We start from the raw sequence: 14,465 nt of genomic DNA, 5'->3' as shown, positions 1-14,465 counted from the left end.
ACCCACCCGGCCGAGGTGGGTTAGAACCTGTGATATTTTCTAGTAAGCTCAGCCCGAATCTGCCCGAATCCACCCAACACCCGGTGGTTGACCAGCACGTCACTAGTAGCTAGGCATAAGAGAGTTTTGTGCCTAAACTTAACCAAGTAGTTTTGGTGCCTAAACCTAACAAATTAGTTTTGGTGCCTAAACCTAACCAAGTAGTTTTTGTACCTTAACAAAGTATTTTTTGTACCTTAACTTAACAAAGTATTTTTTGTACCTAAACCTAACAAAGTTGTTTTGGTGCCTAAACTTAAATCAAGTAGTTTTTGTACTAAACTACCAAGTAGTTTTGGTGCCTAAACCTAACCAAGTAGCTTTTGCACCTTAACTTAACCAAGTAGTTTTTGTACTAAAGCTAACAAAGTCATTTTGGTGCCTAAACTTAATCAAGTAGTTTTGGTGCCTAAACCTAACAAAGTAGTTTTTGTACCTAAACATAACAAAGTACTTTTGGCGCCTTAAAGATTTGAATTGCAACCATTTCGAGGGCATGTCCTGTAGTACTGTGGACCCGCAGACAGACCTACTTGAAGCATAAAGACTGGAAACGGGGGAAACAGCTGGCCTGGCTCTGCGCAAAGGTTACAAAATCTGGCACATAACCCGCTGTTAAATCACGTTTTTTGTACAAATTATGCATAAAAGATATAATTTGTTAATTTGTTAGCTTTCTTCTAGCAGATGTAATTTGCTACCTTTAGCTAAGTGATCTGCTGTAGCTTCAGATTTAGCATAGAGGCATAAATGTGGTATCAATATTTTCTGTGTTTTTCTCAAAATGTTGAAACCCGTAACAAAAAGCATGTTGGTATGGTAAAAACATTAGCAATAAGCAACACTGACAACAAGCTATCTGGTTGCTCCTCAAAAGCCAATATACTGTAGATCCAAACATACAAGTCTTCTACAAGAAAATTCAGCACTAAAAGTCACTTTCCACCAAACCGTGATGCTGCGGAAGCTTTTGAAAACAATGTTGAGAGATTTCCATGTCTCATGTAAATTATGGAGAGGGGCCAAATGAAAACCAAATCTGATAAAAGGAAAAGTTCCTGCGTTTCCTGTTCTTGGACAGCTGGTGTTATCTGTATTAGCAAATATACTGATCCATTATCAGAACGGAAATGGCTGGACAATGACGCATTAGTTCAATTAGAAATCAATCCAACTTGTTTGTTTTAAAAAAAAACTGCAGCCCTTAGATGGAATAAATAAATATGTACTTCCTGTAGTTAAAGGAACGATTAAGCGATGGTGCAATGTCTTTGTGATTGAAAAAGTTTATTGCTTTCGAACCTTCAGGTTGAGTTTGAGGCTGATGGGAAGAAAAAAGCAAAGTGGGAGTCTTGCACAATGCCAAACACACTCACACACACTCACACACACACACACACACACCAGGAACTTTCCTTTGAAGAATATTAAAAAGGAGGATGAAAACAGCACCTGAAGGATTTGTCTCGACATGTGTGCTCCCCTCCTTTCTCCCTCCTTTTTGTATTACCCCTATATTTTTTTCAGGTTGCACAATTGCACACTGGAGAGGTGAATGGCTGCCTGTCTGCATGCCGCCGGCCTCCATTGATCTGCACTGAGGACTGAAGCGCAACACACACACACACACATATATGGCAGGAGGCCAGGAGCCTTTGTAGCCAAGTGCAGGACATCCATTTCAAAGCCTCAATGTAAGTAAATGCACCATATACATTTTAGCGACTACTAAATTAAACAAACAAAACATCCAAGAGAGGTTTTCTTCTGCAGAACAGTGGGGCCTTTCGCTCTGAACTAAAGCAGGATACCGAAACAATCGTTCAGTCAGCCATGTTAGCAATCTTTTTAAAAGTGACTGATAGCTGCGGTAACAATTTTGCATTTATATGGCGCCATCAAAAGGGCAAGCTGATCCAAACCTAAGTGCCAACTTGACAAGCCAGCAGTAAACACGGTGACATTTGCATGCTCATTGGCCATTCAAAGGGCAAGGCGGAGGGAGTGGCTTCAAAAGACTGAGTGTTGCACAAAGAGAGTGAAGTCACAACACGAAAAAGTCTCAATTAATGAGGTGTGGGTCGACTTGGCCGTGCATTTTTAAGACTTGATTGCTCAGAGAGCACATTTAATTCAGAGTTTCTTGACTTTAAATTGATGAAATGTTAAGGTCTCACTCTTACAAGGCTTAAATATGGTAGTATGAATCACTATTGTGTGAGTGACTCCACAATCCTGCCAATTGTTACGTGTTAACTTCTGACTGTTTAAATAAATGTTTATTTACTTGTGATGCCAAACGTACGTTCGGCCCATCCCACATGGGATTACGCGATATCGCTGTATGTCAGATCTTCCTGTCACATTAGTCAATTAATCTATTAGTTGATCAACAGAAAATTAATCTTTTTTTACAGCTGTTTGGACAAAACAATTCATTTGAAGACGTCAACTTTTAGGACGTCTCTATTTTCTGACATTTTATAGACCAAACTATTAATTAACAAAGTATTCAGGCTGGTTACTCCATTATTAGGCCTGCCACGATAATAAGGTTATCGACTTATCTTCCGATATATGGACATGGCCGTGATCATTTTTCTGTAAACGACTTATCGTACGATGTATGGATGTGACCTCAATGATTTTTTACGTTATTGACTTATCTTCCGATATATGGACATGGCCGTGATCATTTTTCTGTTATCGACTTATCGTACGATGTATGGATAATAACTTCTTTCCTCATCTTGCAGCTTTCTCCGCCGTATAAAACCCTTCAAAATCCCACTGAATATAACGGATTATTTTGGAGGGAGATACAAAGTTGTCACATAAATGACAGGTGCACTTATATCAACATCATGCATTCAGCTACAGACACAAAGCTCAAACATCTGGAAAGAGGAAGCAGGAAAGAAAGAGGTTACATAGAATACTACATCGCTCGCCACCTGTCCCGCATCAGTATAACGGAGCTCCTTATAATCTCTTAATAACATCAGTATTATCATATTATGCCGTTATACCTCTTAAGTTTGTTTAATTTACAAGTATTTTTTGTTGCAAAGTAAAGAATAAGGCTTCCTTTCAGTCTGAACACGCCAATTTCTCCAAACCTACATGACTGATTACTACAATACAAACTCTACCAACCACACGCTGAAACATGAACTCTGCAGAACACACGGACACCTTTGTTTGAAGCTGGAGTGATATGAGGAGAAATATCCAATTACACACTGCATATTATAAACAGGCATAAATTCCTCTAAATTACCCCCCCAAAAAATCCACATGTGCACATGTGGCTACTTGCACATGAACACAATAATACTTCTACTGTCTAAGATCAGAACTTTCACATAGCGTCACTCCTAGCAATTATCTCTACATGCAAAGTGTGATTATAGGGTGTAATTTTTACGATTATTATGTCAAAGGTTGCAACTAATTATTTTCCCCGTGTGAAATATTTTATGATTCAATCTATTGATCATTTAATAAGAAAAATTCCCACAATAGTGAAAAATTTCCATCACACTTTGACATCTTCAAATAGTTTTTGATTCGCCTGATCAACAATCCGAAACCAGAAAATTAAATCAATTTACAGCACAATGATACAAAACACAAAAACAGAAAAGCTGTACATTTTCACATTTGAGAAGCAGGAAACGGTAAATGTTAAGCATTTTTCCTTACTAAATAACGCAACCATTAAAGGGACTATTTGTAAGATTCAGAAATGCTGCTTAACAGCGACACCTGTGGCCTTGAAATCAACGAAAGTCAGCGTCGAGCTCGCGCTTGCTCGCTCTACATAGACACGAATGAGCATCGCTCAAAACAGTGAGGCGACAGACGTCAGCTAAAAGCACAATATCACTCTATATTTCAGCTGCTTGGCAGTAATGTTAGCTGACCAGACGAAGGTCTCTCCATGAATCAATGCTGATCTTAGTGTTGGCTTTTCCTGCTCAGCGCAGGCTTCAGCAGCGGGGCTCCTCAACGAGTTACGTTATCGCCTCCCGACCGCAGCCGGCAGCCGAAGACACCGGCACCCGGTCGGTAACGAGACGATAACGTAACTCGTTGAGGAGCCCCGTCACTTCACAAGACACGGAAAACCTCTGTTGGTCTGGAGGAGCTGCAGCAGTTATTTCTGCATAAACGTCCACTGTACATTCACTAGATATTCTCAGAGCTAAACTAATTCTTCTGCAGTGTGGAGTGAGCGCGCGTTCACGTCTAGAGGTGGAGCGAGACAGCGAGGATGCGCGCGCTGTCTGAGTGAAGGAGATCATGCAGCGGAGACGAGGCTCCGGCCACAAGCGAGCGCGCATATGCGAGTGAGCATATACGAACGCGCATATGCGAACGCGCATATGCGAACGCGCATATGCGAACGCGCATGTGTGCCGACCCGCTACATTTATACGCTTAAAAAGTTACAAACAGTCCCTTTAACTGATTATCAAAACTGTGTGCCAAATCAATGAAAAAGGTTCAACACTATACGTGACATACTTCAATAAATAAATTTTTTTTTTATAAAAGGTTCATACATGTTCTGACTCATCTATAATAAAATTATATTCGGTGCACACTACCATTACCAGAGTCTGGTGTTCAGTGATCCTGCCTTGGGATACGGAGAAACAACATGTGTGTAAATGTAAGTTTGCTGAGCATATTTTCAAATAAACTTTTTTTAAGCAGAAATTCAAAACATTTGCAGTTTCCACGCTCTCAAATGTGAGGATTTGATGCTTTTCTTTGTCATATGTGATTGCACACTGAATATTGTTAGGTGTTGGACAGTTGGTCGGACAAAACGAGACATTTTAAGATGTCACCCGAGGAACTGAGAGAATTTAGAACAGTAATTTTTCACTATTTTCAGACAGTTTTTTGACAAATCGATAATGAAAACCCTGTGATGCTCAAGATAATGCATGTCGAGCTCTTTCATCCTTGATCGCATACAAAACAAGACCTAGAAATTAAATTCACATCCATTAAAACAAACCTTATTTGCATATATAACACAAGTTTACTTCTCAAAGTGATTGCACTTTAGACTCTATAGCCCGCTTCTCTTTGTCCTGCGGTATCTCTCACCCATCACACTGTTGTTCTGTATGTGGCAGCTCAGAACCATCAGTAATGAGCCTCTATGCAAGTGAACAGCAGCGTGACAAATAGGACGAAGGTGGCGGGTCTGAACCGAGATGGGGAGCGTAGGGTTACCTGCACGTGTGCCAGTTCTACCTGTCCTGACCGTATCCATTTACACACCAAAACACACTGTGTCCACTTTACACAACATGTGGGTCACTGCGAACACGTGTGGAGAGGAGAGCACCATCAGATGGGACAGTGAGGTGAAAATTTCCACCATGACGCCATCCTTCTTAAAAAAAAAAAAAACCTCCATCGTTAACTTTCTCCTGCAACTATTCAGCATCATGTATGGTTTCTTCTTGGTGTTTGGTTTAAAGATGCACTGGTTGCCATAGATACCACTACTTTTATAGATGGTGAGGGATCATGCGAGTTAACAGGAAGTCAACACCAACACCAACACAAGGGATGCCAACAAACTAAACAGGCTGGTGAGGAAAGCTAGCTCTGTGGTTGGATCTGAACTGGACGATCTGGAGGTGGTGGCAGAGGGGAGGATGAGGAGGAAGCTGGACGCTATCCTGGAGAACACCTTCATGATGAGCTAGTCAAGATGAGGAGCATCTTCATCCACAGACTCATCCCCCCTCGGAACAACACAAAGAGCCTGGGTCAGTCCTTCATGCTGGTAGCCATCAGGCTCCATAACCAAGGCTGACCCCCATATGAGAACTATTAGGACTTTAAGAACTTTAAACATGCACTATCTGCCTTTAAACATGCACTATCTGCCTTTAAACATGCACTATCTGCCTTTAAACATGCACTATCTGCCTTTAAACATGCACTATCTGCCTTTAAACATGCACTATCTGCCTTTAAACATGCACTATCTGCAACCATCTTGGACTCTAACCACTGGAGCACTTTACACTATACATCCATATACCACTTTATAGACTGCACTTACTACATTTATTTATTGACGGACTGTACACACTATGTCCACCCATTCACTCTGTATCTTTTATATCTCTATTTTTGTTTTCATAATTTTTGTAAACCTTTACCTCTCCTGTGTTTCACTCTGTTTGCTGATGTTGCTGCTTTGACACCTGAATTTCCCTCTGGGGATTAATAAAGGTTCATCTTATCTTATCATGTCTTATGGTTTCTTCTTGGTGTTTGGTTTAGGATGCTCTGGTTGCCATAGATACCGCTTCTTTCATAGATGGTGAGGGATCATGTGAGTTAAAAGGAAGCGAACAACTGACTCTGAGAGCTGTCAAAAAAGTTAAGTCATCTAAACTTTGTCTTTGTGTAACCATGGAGACCTGGAGGCTGGAGGATGCTCACATTAAACCTTGAGCCCAACTTAAAGCACTCAAGAGAATCATGAAACACCACTGATCACACACACTTCCTCTCACCTTGAACACCTCGGAGAAGAAGCCAGCACCGATCTTCTCACGGCTGAAGTCATCCAGGCGGGCCAAGCTGGACACGGCGGTGCGCAGGGCCCGGTACGAGGACGGTCTGATCCGGTTGGTTCCATGGACGCTGTGCATGGGCGGCTCTGCCTCTACCTCTACCTGCTGTTGCTCCGGCTCCAGCTCGACCCTCTTCTCCGTCTCCATCTCGGACGCCCCGGGAGGAGGAGGAGTTGGAGGGAGGAGGAGGAGGACGTGGGACGTGTGCGTAGTTTAAAATCCAGCCCGACTACTTGTTTACATTTCCCATGTCGCGCTTCAAGGCCACAGCGCAGGAGGGCTCTCCTGGAGGAAAGGAATGAGAAACTCTCAGTGTGGGGGAAATGTCGCAGCTGTGGTCTGTAGGCCTAATTCCCTCTGTCAAATTCCTGCACACGACCGGGAACAAGTTGTCTGTGTCTAACAAACTATGCAGCTGCAGCGTTGCATGCTGCAGAGTCAGTGCGCAGTTTGGGTGAAGTCCCTCATGTCGTGCAGCAGAGAGGAGGCTGGGCCGTTTCTAAACTGCGCAGGCTGCTGCTGCTGCTGTCTTGGCAGCGTCTCTCTCTCTCTCTCTCTCTCTCTCTCTCTCTCTCTCTCTGTTTCCTTAACTGTGCTCCTCCTGCAGTGGAGAAGGCCGGGGCTCCCCTTCCTGGCTCCACCAATTGAATCCAGTGCGCACAGAGCTGCCTCGGTGACGCTGCAGCCTGTTAAAGCTGAAGAGGGAGAGAGGGAGAGAGGAGAGAGAGAGAGAGAGAGAGAGAGAGAGAGAGAGAGAGAGAGAGAGAGAGAGAGAGAGAGAGAGGAGAGAGGGTGGGCGGAAACATGGGGCTGTTAATTCACTAGTAAATCATAAAAGTGTGGATGTGACACTGACTGAAGTATAGAAGCATGATCCGATCAGTGTGGCAAATGCAGTGGCAGCCGGCCAATAGAGGCCCTCCCTGAGTCACACACAAAAAAACATTACTACTACTACTAATAATAATAATAATAAATATATTTTTATTATATTTTGTATTAATAATCTGAATCTGTAAAGTAACTAAAGTTGTCAGATAAATGTAGTGGAGTGAAAAAGTCTAATATTTCCCTCTGAGATGTAGTTGAGTAGAAGTAGAAAGTAGCAGAACATGGAAATACTCAAGTAAAGTAGAAGTACCTCAAAATTGTATTTAAGTACTTAGTTACATTCCACCACTGAGTACATTTTATACTGTTGTGTTTTTTAAAAGAATTATTTACTCTTCCTGTTGGAATAAAATAATTGTTAATTATTTAACTGCAAAGTAGTAATGTGTTTTTGATACCTTCACTTTTTTTTGCATTAAATCATACCGGGATGTTTGCTGAAATTGATTGGATGTGGTACAGCACTACCTAGAAACATTTCCACCAGCCGCCACTGGATGTGACACTGACTGAAGTATAGAAGCATGATCCAATCAGTGTGGCACATTTATTATAACATCACAAGACGCACGCACACAATGCTTCTGAGGCGTGATTACGCACAGCTCACATTGTGTTTTTCAAGATTCATTAATAATAACATTAATAATAAATATTAAAATATAAAACGCCCTCAGTGTAGTCAATAAATAAACTAAACTACCCTCTGCATAGGAACGATACCCCCAGAATATAAATATACAGTAAATAAATAAATACTTCCAAAAATGAATACAAAATAAATGCAAAAATAAATAAAGAAAGAAATGCAAAAATAAATAAGTACATTTAAATATTTATAAAAATAAATACACAAATAAATAAAAGGGAAAATTAAAACAGAAACACGATAAAGGAGTAAATTATTAATTAATTTATGGCTAAATTAATTTTTAATATTTTTGCTACATTTAATGATATTTATTTATTTATTAAGTTATGTTTGGTGTTGGCAGGTTGCTTTGAAGTGAGGTTGTATGAGGTACTTGTATTGTATTACCTACAGTAGATAGAGTTTGGAGAAACAGACTTGAGTACCAACACGGGAGCAAAGCAATGTACTGCTAACTAAACTACCCTCTGCATAGGAACAATACCCCCAGAATACAAATATACAGTATATAGATATGCTCCATGACCATGTTGAAAGAACTTAAAAAAAAAAAAAAATTAATATATTTCAGATAATTACACAATAGTGGAAGACAGCATATTGCACAGCATTTCAGTCCATTCAGTTCAGGTGTATTGTGTGTCAATAATGGTATATGGAGGTGAGGAGTGGGGTATTACCATGAAGACAAATATTTGCATTCATTGAAACACATGATGAAAAACAAACTAATCCATCAGAGTGCTGTAAATGAGGCTTGTTGGACGTATTATCTGCTCTCCTGTGAGATAACAAACCATGGATGCAGCCTCTCTCATTGTTAATGCACTTTGCACACACAACTGATCCAATCACTAGTATTCATGCAACGCACTAATAATAATAATGGTCGCTCGGTCACATTGGGGGTCTCTGCAGGATCTCTGCACAGTCCTACTGCGGATTATAAATTATGGATGTCAGACTGAGTTTGTGCAGCTCGTCTGTCACGGATGCACACAAACGCACCGCATAATATATTATTGCAGCTTCATGATTCAGAAAACGCTGACGCACTATACGAGCAGAGAGACGCGTGTTCTCCTGCAGAAAAAGGAGGATGTGACTTACCTGGCCTTCTTCTATAAACCTCCACATTGATGCACCGGTGTCCTCTGAGAGCAGATCAGCTGTACAGCGTCCGGTTACTGGAGCTTTGTTTTACTAATTCATCATCTTTGTGCTTCAGTGTGGTTTCGTTTTCCGTGCTGCTTCGCTGTGGGTTTGGTTGCATGAAGGAAGAAGAGGAGCGGTGACTTTTGCTGTGCTTTATTGGAGGCGGGTCCACACGTGACGCGCTGCAACAACATATACCTGTGGGGGCGTTTTGGACCAGCCCACTTCTTATATGGGCGTTTTTATTTTTTTTACTTTATTAGTTGTAACCCACAGAAGACATTCCACAAATATGTACCATGATATGCAAATATTTCACTACCCACAAACATGTAATTTTGTTTGCGTTGTGTAAAGTCACATCCACAAAAATACATTTGCAAATACACATAACTTACTCTGTAAATACGTATTTTAAGGTTTGCATGTAAAGTGATATATATATATGCATTTGTGCATCTATTTCGCATTTGCAGATCAGATATGGGCCACATGACATTTGTAACTTTCCTCTTGTTTCTTAACAGAATTTTGTCCGATTCGTATGGACGTTTTTATTGTACTGTATTAGTTGTAACCCAAAGAAGACATTCCACAAATATGTACCATGATAAATGCAAATATTTCACTACCCACAAAAGTATTTTTGTATTTGTGTTGTGTAAAGTCACATCCAGAAAAATACAGTGCGATTTGCAAATACGCATAACTTGTGACTTTACACAACACAAATACAAAAATACATGTTTGTGGGTAGTGAAATATTTGCAGATCATGGTACACATTTGGGAATTGTCTTCCGTGGATTACAACTATTATCTACAGATCTGCTGCGGTAAGAATTGGACAAAATTCTGTAAACAAACAGGAGGAAAGTTACAAATGTCATGTGGCCCAATCCACAGGAAGCGATCTGCAAATGCGCAAATAGCATTCCACATGTAGAAATAGATGCACATAGATCACACGGGAGACGTTTGAGTTGGTTGCAATCTGCAACCTGACCACTAGATGCCGCCAAATCCTACACACTGCACCTTTAATTTTATGAATATATTTATGTAGCTGCTGTATAGAGCTCTTTTCAAAACCCAGGTTGCTTCACACAAGGGAGCAAATTAGCATAAGCAATACAATTCAATCAAATGGAGAAGATTTAGGTAACAAGAGACATTAACTATACCAGAATGAAATTGGTCAAACTAATTCAAGTTATACAAGATAACAGAAATAAAGACAATTCAAGTAAAAGTCTCAATTAAAAGTATGTTTTGCTTAAGAAGATATTTAAAAGGTGATACTGACTCAGACGTGGATATTTACGCTCTTTACAGCTGATTGTGAACATTGTGTGGGGGATCCCCAGAGGCGCTGGATGCCAAAGAGCCATAAAAAAAGTGTGTCGTACAGCGTGAAGCCATCTCACACCTCACAGCCACATGCTCGGAGAGATGACACACCGCTAACACATTCAGCTGGAGGTGTGTGATGAGGTTTATGTCTTCCTTGCTGAACAGATCTGCGGTCTCTCACTGCATTATGTATCAGTTATCAGTCTATTAGCTCTGTCCTAAAGCCAGAGGAAAGACACTAAAGTCATAACCATTGTTGATAATAATATCTACTATTTATTATTTAGTGCCGCTGATCACTTATTCATCACACTCACTGTTATATCTGTTTTGAGTCCAAGTTGGGCTTCAGTGAGCATGTGTGTGGGGATTGTGTGCAAGCATTCATGCATGTGTCTGCGTGTTTAGGTGTGTGACAGGAGATTACGTTGACTCCCGTTGACCTTTCACACTGATCTCAGGGTTAATTTATCACCCAGAGGGGCTATGTGTTCTTGGACAGAGATTGTCCTCTGATGACTTTCTGTTGTCTTTATTGACTTACCGCTCAAATGACTAAACTATGTGTGTGTGGAGAGCAAACAACGAGACAATCTAACCAAACCCTCCTAACTTTATGGCAAACAATGGCTAGTAGATAGTGTACCCTACTACAATGTGGATATCTTAATTTGAAGATTGCAACCAATCTAGTACACCTCCGCTCAAAGTGAGCCCCTGAGTGCAAAACCGTAGTAACGCCGTTTGCCTTGCTTAGAGGCCATCCTTACCATAATAACACCACTTCAGGAGCAACTAAAGTCAGACAGCGGCTGACAGTACCACGTTTTCACAAGTGAGACTGCGAACTACGGTGGCCTTCAGGTAACATAAGGTCTCTCTCTAGAGCCAGTGTTTGGTTTGTCCGTTCTGGGCTACTGTAGAAACATGGCGGAGCAACATGGTGGACTCTGTGAAGAGGACCCGTTCCCTATGTAGATATGAAGGGCTCATTCTAAGGAACGATTCTTAGTTTCAGGTGATTGAACACTAATGACAACACAGTTATGAATATTATCTTCCATTTCTGCTAATATAGATCCCCCAAAATGTTACACACTGTTCCTTTAACTACAAAATCCTCCCTCACTTCTAATTTCTTTTATTCCCATTATAATAAGACTGGGCTTAAAATCAATGAGAGTCCATCTATCTTCTGGTCTCATGAGGGACAAAAAAAATTATTTTAATGAGGCTGGCCCTCATTCAGATCCCCTGCTGAAAAGTTTTAACAACGCCCAGCAGGAAGGGAATCAATAGCACGCTCCTCCTGCATCTAACACCTGAGCTGTTCAGACCTGCTTCACAAGACAGATCAATCCCCACAGAGCACAGTAGTAAATGTTGGACTAAAACTAATCCACAAGCTGTGAGTTACAGTGATTGAAAGGAAGCTCACCCACTTAATGATAACCCTACCTTCATATAAAGAAACCTGTCTCATTTACTTTATATTTGTTGTACTACTTCTACTCCAGCTAAGATGCCTGTATCCTCATAATAAATTCAATAACACCCCTAAATCTGGACAGCGCTCTGCTCAAGGACCCCTGCTCTCAACACAGTGTACAATGTAAATAAAACATCAAGCCTCTCCTGCATCTGAAATTCCAATTTCCATCTATACATCCAGGCCTGGACAGTAAAATCTATATCCTGAGCCTGCTGTGTCTCCCATCTGACCGTCCCGATGGTGGCCCCTAGTTAAGACTCATCTGTGGGTGCTAACGATCACACTCTCCCCCCGCTCGGCCCTTACAGGCAGCCAGGCGGGGGGCCAGGGGCCTTTATAATTGGTTTTTAGAGGACACCAGCTGTTTCATGTGCCCGCACGCCTGTCCCCAAAGGAGGAGCAGCGGGGGTGAGGGGAGTGAGGTACTGGAGTTGCCACATGGCCTGCATCCACATCCCCAACCCCCCATCTCTTCAACCTCCCCCTCCTCCCATGCTGGATGAAAGACTACTGCTGAGTAGACAAGTGGAGGTGCTGCTGCATAATACTGTATATGACAGGCTATTAAATAGGCATTATTGGTCGCTATAAGCCCCATAGATGTGGCTCAGTAGGGGCTTACTACACCCACTAGATTTTATCATCTATTCACATGGTAGATCAGCGAAAGAAGGTATAAAAGAACACGACAGTGACCGTAGTAATGACAGGAGCAGAAGCGGAAGTCAGTTGCTGTAGTATAGACAGTGTGAAACTCCATAAGGGGTGGAGGTCGGGGACGATGGATGACACAAAACACAGGGCTTTTACCCTGGAGAGCAGAGTTTGCATCCCGGGAGAAACCAACAATGTGTAGCTCTCTTTGTGTTCGTAGTTATTTAAACCCAAAGCATAATATTTTTCCCTCATCTAAAGTTTTTTTTTGCTTCAACCTAAAGAGGTTGTAGTTTTATTGCCTAAACGTAAAGAAGCCTTTTTGTTTGTGTTCAAAACGTAACAGTTTCACAACATGTTGGAACGTGTTGCTTTTATGTTTCACTTTCACTTTGACAACATAGTAGGCACCTAATGACCCACATCTATGAGGCTTATAGCGACTGATAATGCCTATTTAATGGGCTGATAACAGTAAAATCGGGCGGTTTTATTTTAAAAAGCTGGACAAAATAGGCCCCAATTATCAATAATGGTTTTATAAAAAATTTCCTCATAAAAACCCATATTTTCTCCTTTATTTAGTAGTAAATTTTGTTTATACTCTCAAACAGTGTATGGGAGTCACCTTGCATTACTAAGCAGCAGCTAATCAACCTAAAAAACGAATAAAATCTTGATTTTACGGGGGAAATCCTGTGAAGATTTACCTGCTTCCTCCACCCTGTGAAATATAATCTGGGTAAAACATTGGACACTTGCAATTTTAAGTAATGAAAATGGTCACTTAGGCACACAAACAACCACAAAGACACACGCTCAGCCAGCTTTTCAACCTCAAGGGACAGACGTATCAGCCTTCATTGGTCTCCAGGGCAGAGTGGAGGCGCTGGAAAGTGGATCAGAGGGAAGTGCAGCTTCATCCAAAGGGAATAAGTAAAGTAAATTACTGTCCACTCAGAGATGACTGGAACTAGAGGGGGGGATTTGTCTGTTATCTCATTAGGAAAATGAAATGCCTGGATATGCAATCCACTTGGTTGTGAGTGTTTTCAAGGAGAACAAATTATCAGACAGTTTCTTCTACAATGTGAGAGTCAAAATAAAAAACTATAGGTAGATGGCATGTATATCCTGTGACAACAGAGACAGGAAAGAAGATGGCAATCAATACAAAAGAGCCCGAAGCCATCCTCTGTTGTCCACTGACCCCGTATCATTTTACCCTCAAGGCCTGCATTCACAAAGGCTTTACGGTTCCCATAAAGTACGCCACAGCACATGCTAATACACAACATAATCTCAGAATAATGGGCAGTTAAGTGCAGTCACATTTGCTTTATGCACTTTCCCAGACAGCAGCATTTGTCCTGCAGCTTCACACAGGGATACAAACACTGCAAATTGTGTGTTTTCCCCGGTTTTCCCTCTTGTCTCTACATGCCCGGTAGTTTTCTGAGCCGCAGGTTTCAGTTTACAGGTAAGGAATGATCTGTTTTTCTCCACTCTGTTGGGACTGTGATGTGTTTGTGTGATGTTTTTGAACTGGGCGTATCCCCTTGAGGAGTATTTATCTTTTAATTCTGTGACCGTCGCATGCTGTTTATTTGCTA

General features: G+C 41.2%; 1 protein-coding gene across 1 annotated transcript in view; it reads right to left on the bottom strand.

The window, feature by feature from the left end:
• Positions 1 to 9,518, bottom strand: part of tesk1b (testis associated actin remodelling kinase 1b) — a 31,977-nt gene extending 22,459 nt beyond the window's left edge. Inside the window, exons 1-2 of the mRNA XM_074623940.1 lie at positions 9,310 to 9,518; positions 6,597 to 7,351 (exon numbers count right to left, since the gene is read on the bottom strand). Coding sequence (XP_074480041.1) covers positions 6,597 to 6,803 — 207 coding nt within the window. The 5' untranslated portion in view covers positions 6,804 to 7,351; positions 9,310 to 9,518. The remainder of the gene's footprint in view (positions 1 to 6,596; positions 7,352 to 9,309) is intronic.
• Between the last annotated feature and the right edge of the window lie 4,947 nt (positions 9,519 to 14,465).

The sequence above is a fragment of the Sebastes fasciatus genome, chromosome 22, assembly GCF_043250625.1.
Source record: "Sebastes fasciatus isolate fSebFas1 chromosome 22, fSebFas1.pri, whole genome shotgun sequence".
In the NCBI taxonomy this organism is placed as follows: Eukaryota; Metazoa; Chordata; class Actinopteri; order Perciformes; family Sebastidae; genus Sebastes; species Sebastes fasciatus.
The sequence above is the reverse complement of the archived record's forward strand: the minus strand, read 5'-3'. Positions and strand labels throughout refer to the sequence as shown.